At 40.1% G+C, this 15,306-nt stretch overlaps 1 protein-coding gene across 1 annotated transcript in view; it reads right to left on the bottom strand.

Annotated features, from left to right (window-relative positions):
- Window positions 1–9,880: 9,880 nt before the first annotated feature.
- kcnh4b (potassium voltage-gated channel, subfamily H (eag-related), member 4b) overlaps window positions 9,881–15,306 on the bottom strand; it is a gene marked incomplete at both ends in the record, with an annotated part of 32,579 nt that continues 27,153 nt past the window's right edge. Inside the window, 5 exons of the mRNA XM_079292885.1 lie at window positions 9,881–10,954; window positions 11,795–11,871; window positions 12,747–12,838; window positions 14,009–14,388; window positions 15,172–15,210. Of these exons, the coding sequence (XP_079149011.1) occupies window positions 9,881–10,954; window positions 11,795–11,871; window positions 12,747–12,838; window positions 14,009–14,388; window positions 15,172–15,210 (1,662 nt within the window). The remainder of the gene's footprint in view (window positions 10,955–11,794; window positions 11,872–12,746; window positions 12,839–14,008; window positions 14,389–15,171; window positions 15,211–15,306) is intronic.

Raw genomic sequence — 15,306 nt, 5'->3', positions numbered from 1 at the left:
CTGGACAAAGGTGACAAACAGATAATTATATTTGAGGACATAAATATGTTTTCTGTAGTATTGTTATTCAAGGCTTTGTTATTGGCTTTAGATGTTAATTATGTCATGTCGTTCTGGGGCTTGACTAATATTTAGGGTGCCGCAAAATCCCAAAGTTCAATATTGACACAGCGAAGGCTAACAAAGGCGTATGTACCAAAGGACGTTACTCTTTGATGTGCACTCTTCTGACAGACATTGAAATTGCATTTTCTTAGAAAAATGTATCGATATATTCTATTTAATTCATCTATATTTTTCTTACTGTCAACAAACCCCACAAAAAGCCCAAAATCAACAATGAATTGATCTCACTAACAAGCATTTTCTGTGTAGCATTGCTAAACCCAATATAGCGTTTTCCTCTCAGCCATAGAGCTCCGTTGTTGTCAGAAGCAGTTATTAAAAACTCATTATGTCATGTCGTTCTGGGGCTTGACGAATATTTAGTTTTCCGCAAAATCCCAAAGTTCAATATTGACACAGCAAAGGCTAACAAAGGCGTATGTACCAAAGGACGATACTCTTTGATGTGCACTCTTCTGACAGACATTGAAATTGCAACTGTACAACAAAAGCACTAGGAAGACAGCATCTGACCTCTCCTGTAGCAAAACATTTTCTTGATGACAGCCACACAATTTCTAGTCTACACTAGATTGAGAGATTGATTGTTTCCTGACATGTTAAGTTCAACTGTTGTAATTTAGTTTTGATACAATTTGTTGGAAATTAAATTGGAATTTTGTTTTGCTCGTTCGTCTGGATTGGTGCTTCATAATTTAACCCCAAGATGGTGCCATAATATGTCGAGCATTCAGGTGGCAATGCAGGTGACACATTTGATGACTTGATTACCAATGATGTGATTATCCTGACCTATAGGATGCCTTGTTATGACTTTTGTTGAGGGAGAAATCTCCTCACAATGAAAGTGGAGCAGGCCAGCACACGTGGAAAGATAGCTTTTCAGTCACACGGCGCTAAAAACGTTACCGAAACTGATTTACAATTATAAGGAATTTAATTCCACTGATGCAAGTACGATTACAGTTAAACATTGGAGTACATACTCCTATGAAATATTAAAACAATAAAACCCCATTTGCAAAAAACTCTACTCAGCTCCTCAGGTATAAAACACGTCTGTCCTCCGAGGGCCATCACTCGAGAGAGAAAAAGGCTTTAAATTAAACCACCCACATCTGTTGGAAACACCTCCTCTTCCGTTTATCCCGATTCCTATTGGCTAACTTCCAGGAGTGTATTCGCCTGTCTTCACATCTCTCTCTCTCCTGAGCAGCTAACACATTCAATGATTGTCAGTTATTGTTTAATCCCGTCTATAATAATCCTTCAGTATGAAAGTTAAACTTCTGCAACTTGGCAGAAGCTTCATGTCTTTTGGCTACTATTCCTACATCACTTTATGTTTATCTTAATTATGCATTCCCAAAACCCTTATGATTATGACTAATTATGAATTATTAATTATGTATTATTAAACACTTTTATTATATCTACTAACTACAGTTTTTTGCTCAAATTTCTTACACTTTTGACTCAACAACATGTGGATGAAATGAATAAAATGATGAAATCAACAAGTGAGTGTGGTCTCCCTCCTTTATCAAGTAACATAATACAAATCATAAAGATATCACCTGGTAAATTATTATTAAGTGTTGATACCTCTGATATGTGCTCCCCTGCTGCTAGCTTCCTTTTTATTTTTTGGCACAATCAGTGCAAATCCAGTGTATCAGTAATTCTAATATTGTCATCTGGCTTTTACTCATAAACAGAGAGATTTATCAACAACTATTTAGCACAAAGTCTACTTCCTTCCAAGGAGAGTGGCCGAAAGATCCTTTTCTTAACTCAAAAATCAGAGAAGCTGTTTTGCAGCAAAAACTAACTTGAATGAAAATGATCAGACAAACAAAGCAAAATCATAATAGAAAATAGAGGTGAACATGATGTAATTAAAATCAGGATCTTATAGATAATTAAGGAAGTCTTCATAGAAGGGATTTTAAGAAATGTTGGAAAATACAGATTGATTTAGCCAGCCCTGACAAAGAGATCCAAAGCTGAGGAATCGAGCCCAAAGATGCCCAATAGTCATCCTTTGTAAGAAACAAAACATTACTTCTCTACTTCTTCTTCTACCAGCCAGAACAAAAGTCTCTGTTTTACTAGAATAAAAGTTTCTAATAGATTGGTAAGTAACAACACACCGGTGATTAGATCCATGTTGTTTTGGAATACCATTCGAAAAAAAAGTGAAAAAGGCCAAAAGTTGCAACCGATTGATCTTTATTCTCACAATGCTACACAACACAACTACAGAGAGAGGGTTATTGGTATTACTGGAAGACAATGTTGCATGATTCATTTTTGCACATTTATCAGGTGCACCGATCCCAGTCGCAGCACGTTGCTCGTGATGTCTCTTTGTACTGATACCCCTTGCAGCTTTCCTCTGTCATGCATCCCATGAAGTAGTCAGTAGCTGTGAAAATATGGATTAAAAGATAACATCTACACGTTTTGAGTCAAAGTAATGACTCTGAACTGATCCAGCAAATGTCATTTTTCCTTTTAGCTGAACAGCACACCGAGGGAGCAGCCTGTACTTACTGATTCCATCCGCTATGAGGACATGGCCACAGATTTCACCTGCCTTACATTCCTCAACATGCCATGGACATACCTTCCGTCTGCCGTCACAGCGACATCTCAAGGCTTCACCTGGAAATAGAAAAGAAAAAATAATTTTCCACCATTGTATAACAATGAGTGCTACATTTTCCAAACCACAAAGGGATTGTCCTTAACCTCTAAAACCAGACACACTGGATGCATCATATTCATTTACAGCAATCCGCTGCAGTCTTGTGGCTGGTTTTGAGGAGGAAATCGTTCTTGTAGCGAAATACACTGCAGGTTTGTTGTGTTGTACATTAACTCACCCTGGCTGACAACCACCAATAGCAGAAGAGCAAGAATCACAGTCTTCATGTTTTCGCTTGTCTGTACAGTGTACACCGATCTCTGCATGAATAAAGCAAGATGAAAAAGTATGAGAAAACAAATGGCATATTTAGATAGGGGCACTTTAATTATGCACATATGAAAACACTTAAAGAAATCCCACCTTGATATTCGTCCAACTGGAGTATTGTTAGCTCAGATGTGTGCTGCCAGGCTGCTCCCCTTTTATTTGGTTGTTGAGCCATCAGGGGAAATCCAGTCCGTCATTAACTGAGAATTTGGCATTTGTTTCACTCACAAACAGAGTGACTTATCAAGGCCAGACTGTGAAGCTGCAAAACCCACTATGACGAAGCTCAGAAAAAAATCCAAATAATTTAGATTGTCACTTTGTACAGCCAGTGTTAATGTTATAGCTTTAAATAGTCTGAGTAATTACAGTGTAAAATATTCCTGCACAAGAACACCTGTGAAGCACAAGTTGCAGTTACACATAAGTTCACAACAAGTGACATTTGGCACACTGTCATTTGGAGGTCAGTATGTAATGTCATTATTTGATTTTAAGAAAACAGAACACAAACAGAAAAGAGTCAAATTACTGGATTCATTCCAAGAGGTGTGACTAAAAGTCCAGTAAGTGGACTTTGTGAAAGTGTTTTGTCAAATCAGAGAAGTGTTTTGCAACAAAAAAGAACTTGAGTGAAAATGATCAGACAGCCAAAGTTATAATGGGAAATGACAAATTAAAGGAAAACAATAACACACAGAGAGCTGAAATCAGGATCTAAAAAAAAAAGAATGATTTTAATTTAACCGCCCTGAGAAACTGAGATTGTGAGATTCAGTTTAATAATCTTATTTATACAAACGCAGGGAGGATGCAATGCCAATATTTGCGAATTGTAAATTGAAAAAGACGAAAGGGAAACTGGGGGAAAAAAACTTTTTAATGGATTCTCATGAATACATTATCACTACACGATAGTCAAATGCACAGTATGAGTTTCCTTTTCTAACACTCTTTACCGCTTCTCATCGACCAGAAGGTGGTGCAATGTGATAGAGAAAAAATAATTGTGCCTCGTCAGCAGTCCTGAGATGCTTCATCAGTGATAAACTCAAAGAAGCTTAAATACGTGCCATATCATTTTTTTAAGAGCAGGTGGTGGTATTCCTGTCTAAATCGACCCTGTTAAATTATCTCCTGAAGACAAATACGGCAAAAAGTAATGTATGAAAAAGATGATAAATGTGTGATTTGTCCCGCGAGGTGCAATAGAGCTAACAGGAGAGTTAGGGAGATGTCAATCAGGTCCAGTCTGATCTTAAAAAGGTCTAATCAGCCAAATTATTAAAGTCACGTATGTGGGTGTACTTTGGATGTTTTTAATATTAAGTTGTATCTTGTCTGGGGGTTTTTTCAGAACAAAAATCAGCTATATAAGCATGACTTTTATAAATTTGTACCACTCAGTCATTACCTTCAGACACATAATTAATGTGATAATATTTGTAAAACACCATTCACACAAAAGGAACAGTTTATGTCACTGACACAGGAAGATACAAAAATATATCAAAAATCGATAAAGCACGACAACATGAATCTAATGGTCAATGGACTTGTACTTGTGTAGCAGTCTTCCAACCACTCATTCACACGCATTCATACACTGATGGCGGGGGTCGCCATGCAAGGTGCCACCTGCCTAAAATTTGTTCAGACATGACAAAATCTTAAAGAAGTAAAGGGATGGATTACTCCTGCCAGTGAGATGGTTTATTTGTTGCATATGGTTTGATGTATGTGGGAAAGACGAAACAATTGGAAATTCAGATTTCCAAAAACAAAAGCACTAGGAGACAGCATCTGACCTCTCCTGTAGCAAAACATTTTCTTGATGACAGCCACACAATTTCTAGTCTAGGCGTCCAAGAGATTGTTTCCTTACATGTTAAGTTCAACTGTTATAATTTAGTTTTGATACAATTTGTTGAGTATATATAGATGTATATATAATTCTAGCATGGGCCATCCTGCACAATGTGTACTTTAAGTATATATTTGATTTAACAGAGTCTTTCTATACTGTGGTATTGTCACTTTTGTCACGGTTTAGGCTTTGCCCAGTGTTCCTGTGTCTCTGTGTGGCTCCGCACCTGGTCACATATATACTCCCCTGCTTTCCCTGTTATGGTTGTCAGATCGTCTTTGTTCGTTCCCCTGTGGGCTCTATGTTCCGGCCTTGCGCCTCCCTGTGGGCTCATCATGTCTCCAGTGTTTATCCCTCGTGTTGTCTCTTTACGTTGGTGATTTTGCCTTTTCCCGATTTTTGCTCGCTCCCGGTTGGAGTTGTTTTGAGTTCCTGTTTTTGACTGCTTGGTGCCCAGTAAATAACCTTGCATTCTACCTAACCTCGTCTCCTGTGTCTGCACTTGAGTCTCTGATCTGCCCCTCGGACGTGACAACTTTTATGTTAAAGAACTGAAAACTTCTTCCACCACTGATTATATTTGAGTAAAATTGATAATTTTATTATGACAATGTGCAAAAGTACAAAACGCACATGCTGCTTGATTCATTTTACTTTGCATGTCCATTCATCAGTTGCAAAGATCAGTGCTGCAGCAGCTGCCATATGCTACACTTGAACCAATCAGCCGCCTGCATTCATTTTTGTCGTAGCAACGGAAGAAAATACAAATAATTTAGATTGTCACATTGTACAGCCAGTGTTAATGTTATAGCTTTAAATAGTCTGAGTAATTACGGTGTAAAATATTCCTGCACAAGAACACCTGTGAAGCACAAGTTGCAGTTACACATCAGTTCACAACAAGTGACATTTGGCACACTGTCATTTGGAGGTCAGTATGTAATGTCATTATTTGATTTTAAGAAAACAGAACACAAACAGAAAAGAGTCGCACAAAGTCAAATTACTGGATTCATTCCAAGAGGTGTGACTAAAAGTCCAGTAAGTGGACTTTGTGAAAGCGTTTTGCCAAATCAGAGAAGTGTTTTGCAACAAAAAAGAACTTGAGTGAAAATGATCAGACAGCCAAAGTTATAATGGGAAATGACAAATTAAAGGAAAACAATGACACACAGAGAGCTGAAATCAGGATCTAAAAAACATTAAAGTCTTCATGTCGAAGGCAGTTTTAAGAAAAGTTGCAAAAGGATGATTTTAATTTAACCGCCTTGAGAAACTGAGATTGTGAGATTCAGTTTAATAATCTTATTTATACAAACGCAGGGAGGATGCAATGCCAATATTTGCGAATTGTAAATTGAAAAAGACGAAAGGGAAACTGGGGGAGAAAAACTTTTTAATGGATTCTCATGAATACATTATCACTACACGATAGTCAAATGCACAGTATGAGTTTCCTTTTCTAACACTTTTTACAACTTTATGATCTCTAAATGAAGAACATTTCATTTGAACTCACGTGGGGAAGCCTGGGTGACCTTAAAAACCTTTAAAATAATTGTGCCTCGTCAGCAGTCCTGAGATGCTTCATCAGTGATAAACTCAAAGAAGCTTAAATACGTGCCATAATTCTTTCAAGAGCAGGTGGCGGTATTCCTGTCTAAATCTACCCTGTTAAATTGTCTGCTGAAGACAAATACGGCAAAAAGTGATACATGAAAAAGATGATAAATGTGTGATTTGAACGTGATACCTCTGAATAACTATCAGCGTGCAGTCATCCTTATTCATGCATCCCTGGATGTAGCTAGTATTATCTGTGAAAACATAGATTAAAAGACAACATCTACACGTTTTCAGTCAAAGTAATGACTCTGAACTGATCCAGCTAATGTAATTGTTCCTTTTAGCTGAACAGCACTGAGGGAGCAGCCTGTACTTACGGGATCCAGCTTGAAGGGTGATTCTGGCACAGACTTGATCTGATCCATAGCAGGCCTCCACAGCCACATGGCCACATGGCTGCCACGTGCCTCCAGTTACACCTCAAGGCTTCACCTGGAAAAAGAAAAAGGAAAAATCACATCCAACCTTTGTATCACAACTAGTGCTGCATTTTCACTGCCACAAATAATTGACCTTAAGGTCTGAAATCAGTCCAAAACAGATACACTGGAGACATGAATTACAGGTATTAATCAGCTGCAGCTTGTTGTGGCCATCATGCAATTTTGGTGAAATACACTGCAGGTTTGTTGGGGTTCCTGTACAACAACCTACCAACACCAGAAGAGCAAGAATCAAAGTCTTCGTGTTTCCACGTGACTGTACAGTGTACACCGGTCTGTGCACCAATAAAGCAAGATGGAAAAGTGTTAGAAATCAAATGACATATTATAAGTGTTGATGGGAGCACTTACAAAAAAACATTAAAGATAACCCACCTGGGACGTGTGCTGCAAGGCTGCTGGCTTCCTTTTTATTGGGACTTGTTGAGCAATTAATGCAAATCCAGTGCATCATTAACTCTAAAATTGTCATCTGGGTTTTATTCATAAACCGAGTGGCTTATCAAGACCAGACGTGGATGTTGCAAAAAAAAAAGTGATGTTGCCCTCTCATTGGGAGACAACACTGTCATGTATTCGCTCTATTTGAGAAATTGATTAATTCACTGCAGAAAAATTGGTCAAATTTTTAATATAGAATTTGCTAATTTCTGTGCTGGATTGGGTCAGTTTGAGCTTGCATTTCCATTTTAACCAATTATAAAGAGTGATTAAGAATTCTAAAGACACCATATCACTGTATATAAAAGAGAAAATGAGAGGTGAATGAATTAGAGTATATATTATAGACTGTAAGATCTATAAGACATGTCAGAAAACACAACACACGTTACTTTATGTCTGTTTCCTGACAGGACGCTGTGTTATTGACATAACCTGTTGAAATTGAGCCAATGGACATGAAACAAACTCAAGATTGTATCTGTGTGTGCACTGAAACCCTGAATGAAAAAAAATGTCACTGCTTGAATGAAATTTACACAAAAATATAGAATTAAAGCGTTAACATTAGTGAACATAGGTTTTGTGTTTTTAGCTATGATCAGAAATGCTGTTACTGCTGCAGTTCCATCTCAACAAGCATGAACAATACTGTACATTCACTTATATAATCGGATTGAGAGTCAAGACAGATCAGCCCAAATTAAAAAAAATGGATAAACCAAAAGCATTCACAAAAGACTCACTGGATTCACAATCACTAATAACAGCTGCAAATCCTCTCTTCTTTATATATATTCTAAAGCCGACTGGTGACTTTGTGATTTGCTCTGTTCTTACCAGAGATATTTTTCAACCGTTCAACATTTTCGTCTGTCTAGTAAATGGATGACTTTATTTTTTTGTACATCCTATAATAATTCATTCATTTTATATTTGGCAGCAACTCTTAAATATTTTTATGTCACAAATAAGAGGAATTTCTCACTCACTCCCCACACACACACACACACACACACACACACACACACACACACACACACACACACACACACACACACACACACACACACACACACACACACACACACACACACACACACACACACACACACACACACACACACACACACACACACCTTTCAGCTACAAGTGTGACCTCTAGTGAACTCTAGTGGACTCAAATATATATGTTTGTACTTGTAAACTACGACTAGTCTGCCTCTTTCAGGTAATAAAGAATGAATAACCCCCCCACATGAAAACGTTAAAGTCATAACCAAATACAGTACATGTATGCAACAGTATACAAATGAAAGCATAACTCTGATGAATGCATAGAAACAGGTCAATACTTCCCGTTAACGGTAAAGTGCTGCTCTATTACAACTTTCTGAATTTCCTCAGTGAAAAAATATTCCAATCCTGTCATGCAACTCAACAGTTGTTCACAGAATACGTGACTTTCTTTTCATGAAAATTATACATCAAGTGTGGTAAGTGTGACGCCACATTAAAGGACACTTCAATACATTTCTGCATACTTTATTTTGTCAGCTGAGGAGAAATCATTGAAAAAGAACAAAGTTCTTGAATGTTCTTCCCCACTCGGCATTCATATTTAGTAAATTAATGACAGTACTTAATATTTCATGGGACACTCTTCATCTAAATATGTATTTATTTATCAACAGCTGTGTTTATATAACTATAGATCTGTAAGAAAGACATTATTTCACAGGACTATGCCTTGGTGTGGAAAACAATAAGAAATGTCTTAAATTCTCATAAAGGATCTTTAAAAAAGCATAAAACTGGAGACATTCAATGGAATTTTATTGAAATCATAAATGTACTGCTTAGTAGATATTCATAGTCCAAGAACTCAAATAAAAAAAATGCTGAAGTGAGAAAAACATTCAATTCAAAACAACGAACAATCTATGCACATACTCTAGTCCCGATATGCAATGTGTCATTTTTGTTCCTTCACATATTAAAACATCCCACCACTCTGAGCTGCCCGTATACAAATACACAATGACAATCAACAGGTTGTCATGTAGAATGCTTACACATTAGTTTGGAAACCTTTTCCTTAGGAAAAAGAAAAAACTATTTTACCATGCAAGGTAACAAGTATTATCAACTGCAAATGGCTCTAAGGGATGTTGGACCAAAACATACAGTATACACTGGAACTGTTTCATTCAAAGACACACTTCAGTAAACCCAAGATAATGCACAAATGACATGCTTTTGCATAGAAACGGTGTAAATTGTGTGGAGTTTGACAAATTAAGTCTCTTTAACACTGTAAGTAGTTGCATGTCTATAACCCCCCCCCCCCCCCCCCCCAGTTGTAGTGAAGTCAGTGAGTCTACCCCTGAAAGTTTAATCTGTGAGGTCCAGACACCACGACTGCTCTGTGCTCTGAGTCTGAACACCAATGCTGGACCTTTGCGATGACACGCTTTCACTGTCCCTGCTCTCCATAGAGCCCCCATTCCCCAGTAGGCACTCCAGACTGGTGTGTTCTATGGCAGATGGGTCGCCCAGTGGAAGATCAGGCTCGAGAGCATCCGATCGCTGTGAGGCTAAATCCAGGGAGGATCCAAGAGGGTGGCCTGGCAACATGGGTGGAGATGCAGACACAGGGTGGGCCGAGGGGTGCGAGTCCTCGATTTGGAAGAGGGAGGTGTCCTGGATCACATTATGGGATGTTGGGGCGGATATCAGAACGCAAATGTCCTCATGTGAGGCTTGTGATAAGTTAAGATGGGATTCGGAGTGCAGGGAGCGATGGGGGTACGAACTGGGTGACGAGTCCAGCAGGCTGGGTGTGGACGTACCTGTAGGGACACCGGACAAAAGGCAAGAGTATTCATCACCATCACTGGGAGGCTGCAGGCACAGAGTAGGCTGGGACTGGCTGATGGTGGTCGGGCTAGCGCCGACAAGTCTGTTGTCAGAGTCTTCATACCCAGCATGAGGTGCGAGGCCTGGACTTCCACCCTGGAAGCCTGGGCTGGCTCTGAGAGGAGACGGGCTTGTCCACAGATGCGTTGTCATGCTCTCAGAGCTGTGACACGGGCCTAACCTGGATGCAGAGTTTACAGAGAGGGGCCGACAGGAGTTGGCAGGTGGACTATAGGATTGAGGCCAGTGCTGGCTCTCTGTTTGGGTTTCAGCAGCTCCACTGTAGTTCCAGTGGCCAGCGGGTGAAACACTTCGCTGGCTGTGGCCTTCCTGGCTCCCGGGATCGTTCCTGGGGTGGAAGGTTGGAGCTAAGTTAAAGGGCATGCCAGTGTTGGGGACTGTAGACGGGTTGGACACCATTTGGATGCCATATGGGTGTGAAGGAAGGGAGGCTTTGTAGTGTTGCACAGATATATGGGCCTGAAGGAGATGCATCATGTGGTGCAGGTCCTTGGCGAGTTCAGATACTTCCTGGTTTAATGTGCCCATCTGCGTAGACAGTGCACACAGTTTAGTTGCGACGTTAACAGATTTGGGGCATATTCTATTATTGCACTGAGGAAACGTGGTAAATTACAAAAGTACAGTATAGCTTCAAAGCGCACATAAAACACAGTTTTGCCCAATTAAGTCCCCAGCACAGAGTGACAAATGAATCGGTTTCTATCTTTGAGGCTCAATATTGGATCCCTGTCCAGATATCATTTTCTAATGATCTCCCTGAAGAGCGCTAAACCATTTTAAACTGCTCTTTGACTTAAATAAATGATTTCTTACGCAGCAGTGGCATCCAGAGGGACACAGACTGAGTTAAATAGGGAAGAAAGTAGACAGAAAACTGTGAACAAGGGACAGGGGTCAGAGAAGGGCCACAAGTAGATCAAGGTTGTTATCCAACATTTCTTTTGTTCAGATTGTCGAGTCAGCACTCCGCACTCTGCATTGCAGAAGCACCCTGCTGATTAATGACTTCAGAAAGCACCTACATGGGCCCCATCTGGATCCTCTTGCTGCACCTGCTTACGCATTATTTACATTAAAGTGACGAGTGCAGGGGCAGACTGAGAGACAAGGCACACCAAGTCTATTTCTGCTCATTTTCTAGGTCAGCTCTGAAGCAAATTCATTTCTGAACAGGAACTCGGTTTAATGTGGAATAGCACACAGGTTGTATTTTCTAATCAAAAATTCATTCGTGCTTCCTGCATTTCATGTTCAGTACTTTACAGACAGATGTGATTAGGGATAGAAAGCAGAATTTGGATCTGTCAGGCTACATTATTTTTGGTCCAATCAATGTTAATCTAGGTTTAAGAAGTTGTACCTTACCTTTTGGTTGAGTTGACCGATGCTCCGTCTGACCTCCGCTGTCTCAAGCAGCAGACCTGTGTGGACCTGTGTGGAGTCTAAAGATATGAGGAGGAGAAAAACGACAAGTAGTTGACTCAGTAGCACACAACTCGGCCACACACACACTGAGGTCTTTATCATTGTTAAAATGAAAAACCTTTCTCCAGAGGATGAGAAATTACAGACACATGGATGTGCATGTATTGCATGTATACACACGCATATATGTACAGTTGAATATTATGCGTGAATTACTGCAAAAACATGTTTTAGAGCTGTTGCTTTGGATTCGTGTCTGCGATGTTCTCTACTCTTATGTCTATTATCTAAAGAAATGGTTTATGTTGTTGCTGCTGTATGTCAGGATCTAAAAGAGGGAAGCTCGTGAACACTTAAAAAACGACTGATATGACAGTAGACAGACCACAGCAGCAATTATGTGGAATCAATGAGGCACAAACTAGGAAAAGAAAGCGCAACATAATGCAGGCAATCCTCCGGGAGGCGCTGCATGACGGCCAGAACAACTCAAACCAAATCAGGAGGATCATCCTACACCACAGCTTTTAAAAACACTTTTACTGATTAGGAAGCTGTACTGTACATAGACTGCTACGGTGTAATGTTGTGCTTCCCTCAAGTACATTAGTTGGACTTTAACTGACCTGAATGTGATATTCTGGCAGAATGACAGCGATCATCAGTGTAAAGCTCAGGTTAGATGATCTGTACACTGCTTTGACCTCTGTTGTCTTTTACCATGTTCTCTGACTCTTTGGACACCCGGCTGTCATTTCATTCCTCTGCGCTCTCATATTTCCCCCAGAAGGAGTCAGGGCAACATTGTTGTATCCACCGTTTGAACCCTTGGGTTTACCTCCAGCCATCTGGCACCCAGGTGACCCTCGCAGCTGGAGGTGGTTTGACTTACCTTGGGCGCTGCCTCCCATGCTGGCATTGGGCCTGCTGTGCTCCACGTTGAAGTGGAACGCGTGTCCATTGTCTTCGATGCCGTCTACAACCCTGGCAGGGAGGGGCGAAGAGAAGGGAAGCCGGAGTTAATGTAACAGTAGAGCTTTTTCAATCATCACTGGAGCCTGCAGACGAGCGAGGAATGTGGCATGAGAGCTGCTGCTGGCAGAGGCCCATGTGGGTTTGAGCACATGAGGAGAAGAGCCCAGTCTGGAGTGGGCGGACACCTGAGCTCTCTGAACCGGCACTTACCCATATCTAGGACTTACTGGATGACTTAGGGATACATTATGAATACAGATGGTTGGGGCAGGAGGATAAGGTGCTCTGGTAATGAAATGCAGTGACATCTGTTGAAATATGCAATGCAAATACACTCCATTTACATTAAGTGGATGATGCCGGTTCCTGTGGCATGACTTTAGGTGTCTGTTACAACGAACGCCTTACTTTGATCATCTGAGACGCTCTATGTCGGGCATAACTAGGAATATACAGACATAACGTGGTCTACAAAATCCAGTGGGATGTGTATGACACAGGCAGGTTAGACCATCACAAGAGGCATCAAGGCCTATGGTATATTGGTGCTGTTAATGAGGTGAAAAACTGTGAAATAGTTTTAAAAAAGGGGACAGACATTTTAAAATCTTAAATCTTAAAAATGAATGAACTAGCATGTTGCTGCTCATGTTACTATGAAAGTCAGATTATATGATAACCAATCAAAATAAACTTCTTTCAAGAAATGAGATACAAAGAAGAATAGATGTTAAAATCCCTGTCACACTGTCATGTAATCTAATACAACTGTCTGAATGGATTCTGCCTTTGTGAAGCTTATTATTTGCTGTTGACACTGTGCCATATGTTAAATCTACTGTATGATCATTTAGAGACTATAGTTTGAAGTGTTGTTGCGTTGAACTGCATTAGAAAAGCATAAACTCTACAGTGTGTTAATGAAATTATTAGAAATATAATATAAACACAAACAGTGTGGAGTCAAAATAAAGAAGACAGTTCATTGACATTTAGCACTTACAGCTTTTTAAAAATTATATTACATTCTATTGCATTACATTAAATGGGTGTTTCTACTGTTTTCTATTTTGGTCAACCAACATGCAAAAAAGTATTTTCATTTAGACTTTGATGAAGTTTGTTTATTTTCTATACTTGTTTTGAAAACTGAACATTTGATAATAGCTTTCAGGTTACCTGGGACTAAGATCTGGGGGTCCAAAGCAGGTGACTGTTGGGATAAGCAGCTTTGAAGGCTTTTTCCCGGCTCCCGACTCCCCCTGGGCTGAAGTTGAGGCTGTTGTGACTTTCGGGGAGCTGTGCTCTTTTTTCGACGGCGGCTGAGGGGATGAGCACTGCCCGCGGATGCCGCGGCTGAGGTTTGGTGAACGGCAGCGCCGCAGGGCGTTGAATTGACGCAACTCATCCCCCAGGAGGTTCCCCAGTGAGGTACGCCGAACAGGGCTGCTGAAGTTGGGAAGCAGGAGGTTGCGACGGGAGCGGGTAGCTGGAGAGAGGTGGAAGGAGTCGTCCGGGTCATCCCCCTTAGTTTCCACCACAGAGGGGTGCCTGGCTTCCTGCAAAACAGCAAATACAACAGGCATCATGAATAACTGTACACTATGTGAGCTCTCACTACCAAGAGATGCACTGATCCTAGAACAGCATGGTTTGTTGTGTTTGACGATATGAAAACTAATTTGGAAATACTGGAGTAATAATTACATGAATGCTGAAATACTTAGATATTGGAATCACGTTAAAAAAAAAAAACGTTACCAATTTAAAATGCCACTCACAATACACTAATAATTTCACGAGTAATCCGGCAAATAAGCCTTTTGATAGCTGCTGATAAAGAGCCATTATTGTGTTTTTTAGATTTGAATGAGATACAGCTGATGATATTTTAATCACATTAATCCTGCTACAGATCTATTACGCTCTAGTCATGGCTAACTGTGTGCTTGGCAGTAAAAACAATTGGTTTTACATAAAATGAGCACTGTAAACAGTATTTTAATATTCGGAAGGCGGGGCGATAAGCATAGTGAGAAAAGTATCTCATAAGGTTTCCTATTAGGAGAGCTACTGACCCAGTTAGCGAGCTAACTCCAGGGACTCAACATGCTCTGTCTGTTCCAAATGAGTCTCAACCTGCAGGGGAAGTCCTTCCACAAACCCTCCAACTAGCAATACAGTACTGTAAGACCCCAAAAAAACTGAGGGTTTTACCTTGAAAAACCAGACACGCCGGTTAAACGTTGATTTGATATGCATGACACAAATGCACCTTTGAAAATTCGGGAAAAGGAATGACAACAGCCCTCACAGAAGAAGAACATTTCATTTGAACTCACGTGGGGAAGCCTGGGTGACCTTAAAAACCTGCCGAGACCCTGCAGTAACAAAAAGAAAGCAACAAGGATTACAAAAGACACAATATATTCAACTTCATATCCTCTTTATCAAACCGTCACACATTAAACTTAACC

This window comes from Melanostigma gelatinosum, assembly GCF_949748355.1.
Source record: "Melanostigma gelatinosum genome assembly, chromosome: 21".
NCBI classification, from domain to species: Eukaryota; Metazoa; Chordata; class Actinopteri; order Perciformes; family Zoarcidae; genus Melanostigma; species Melanostigma gelatinosum.
Note: the sequence above shows the minus strand (reverse complement) of the source record. Positions and strands in the feature narration are given on the sequence as shown.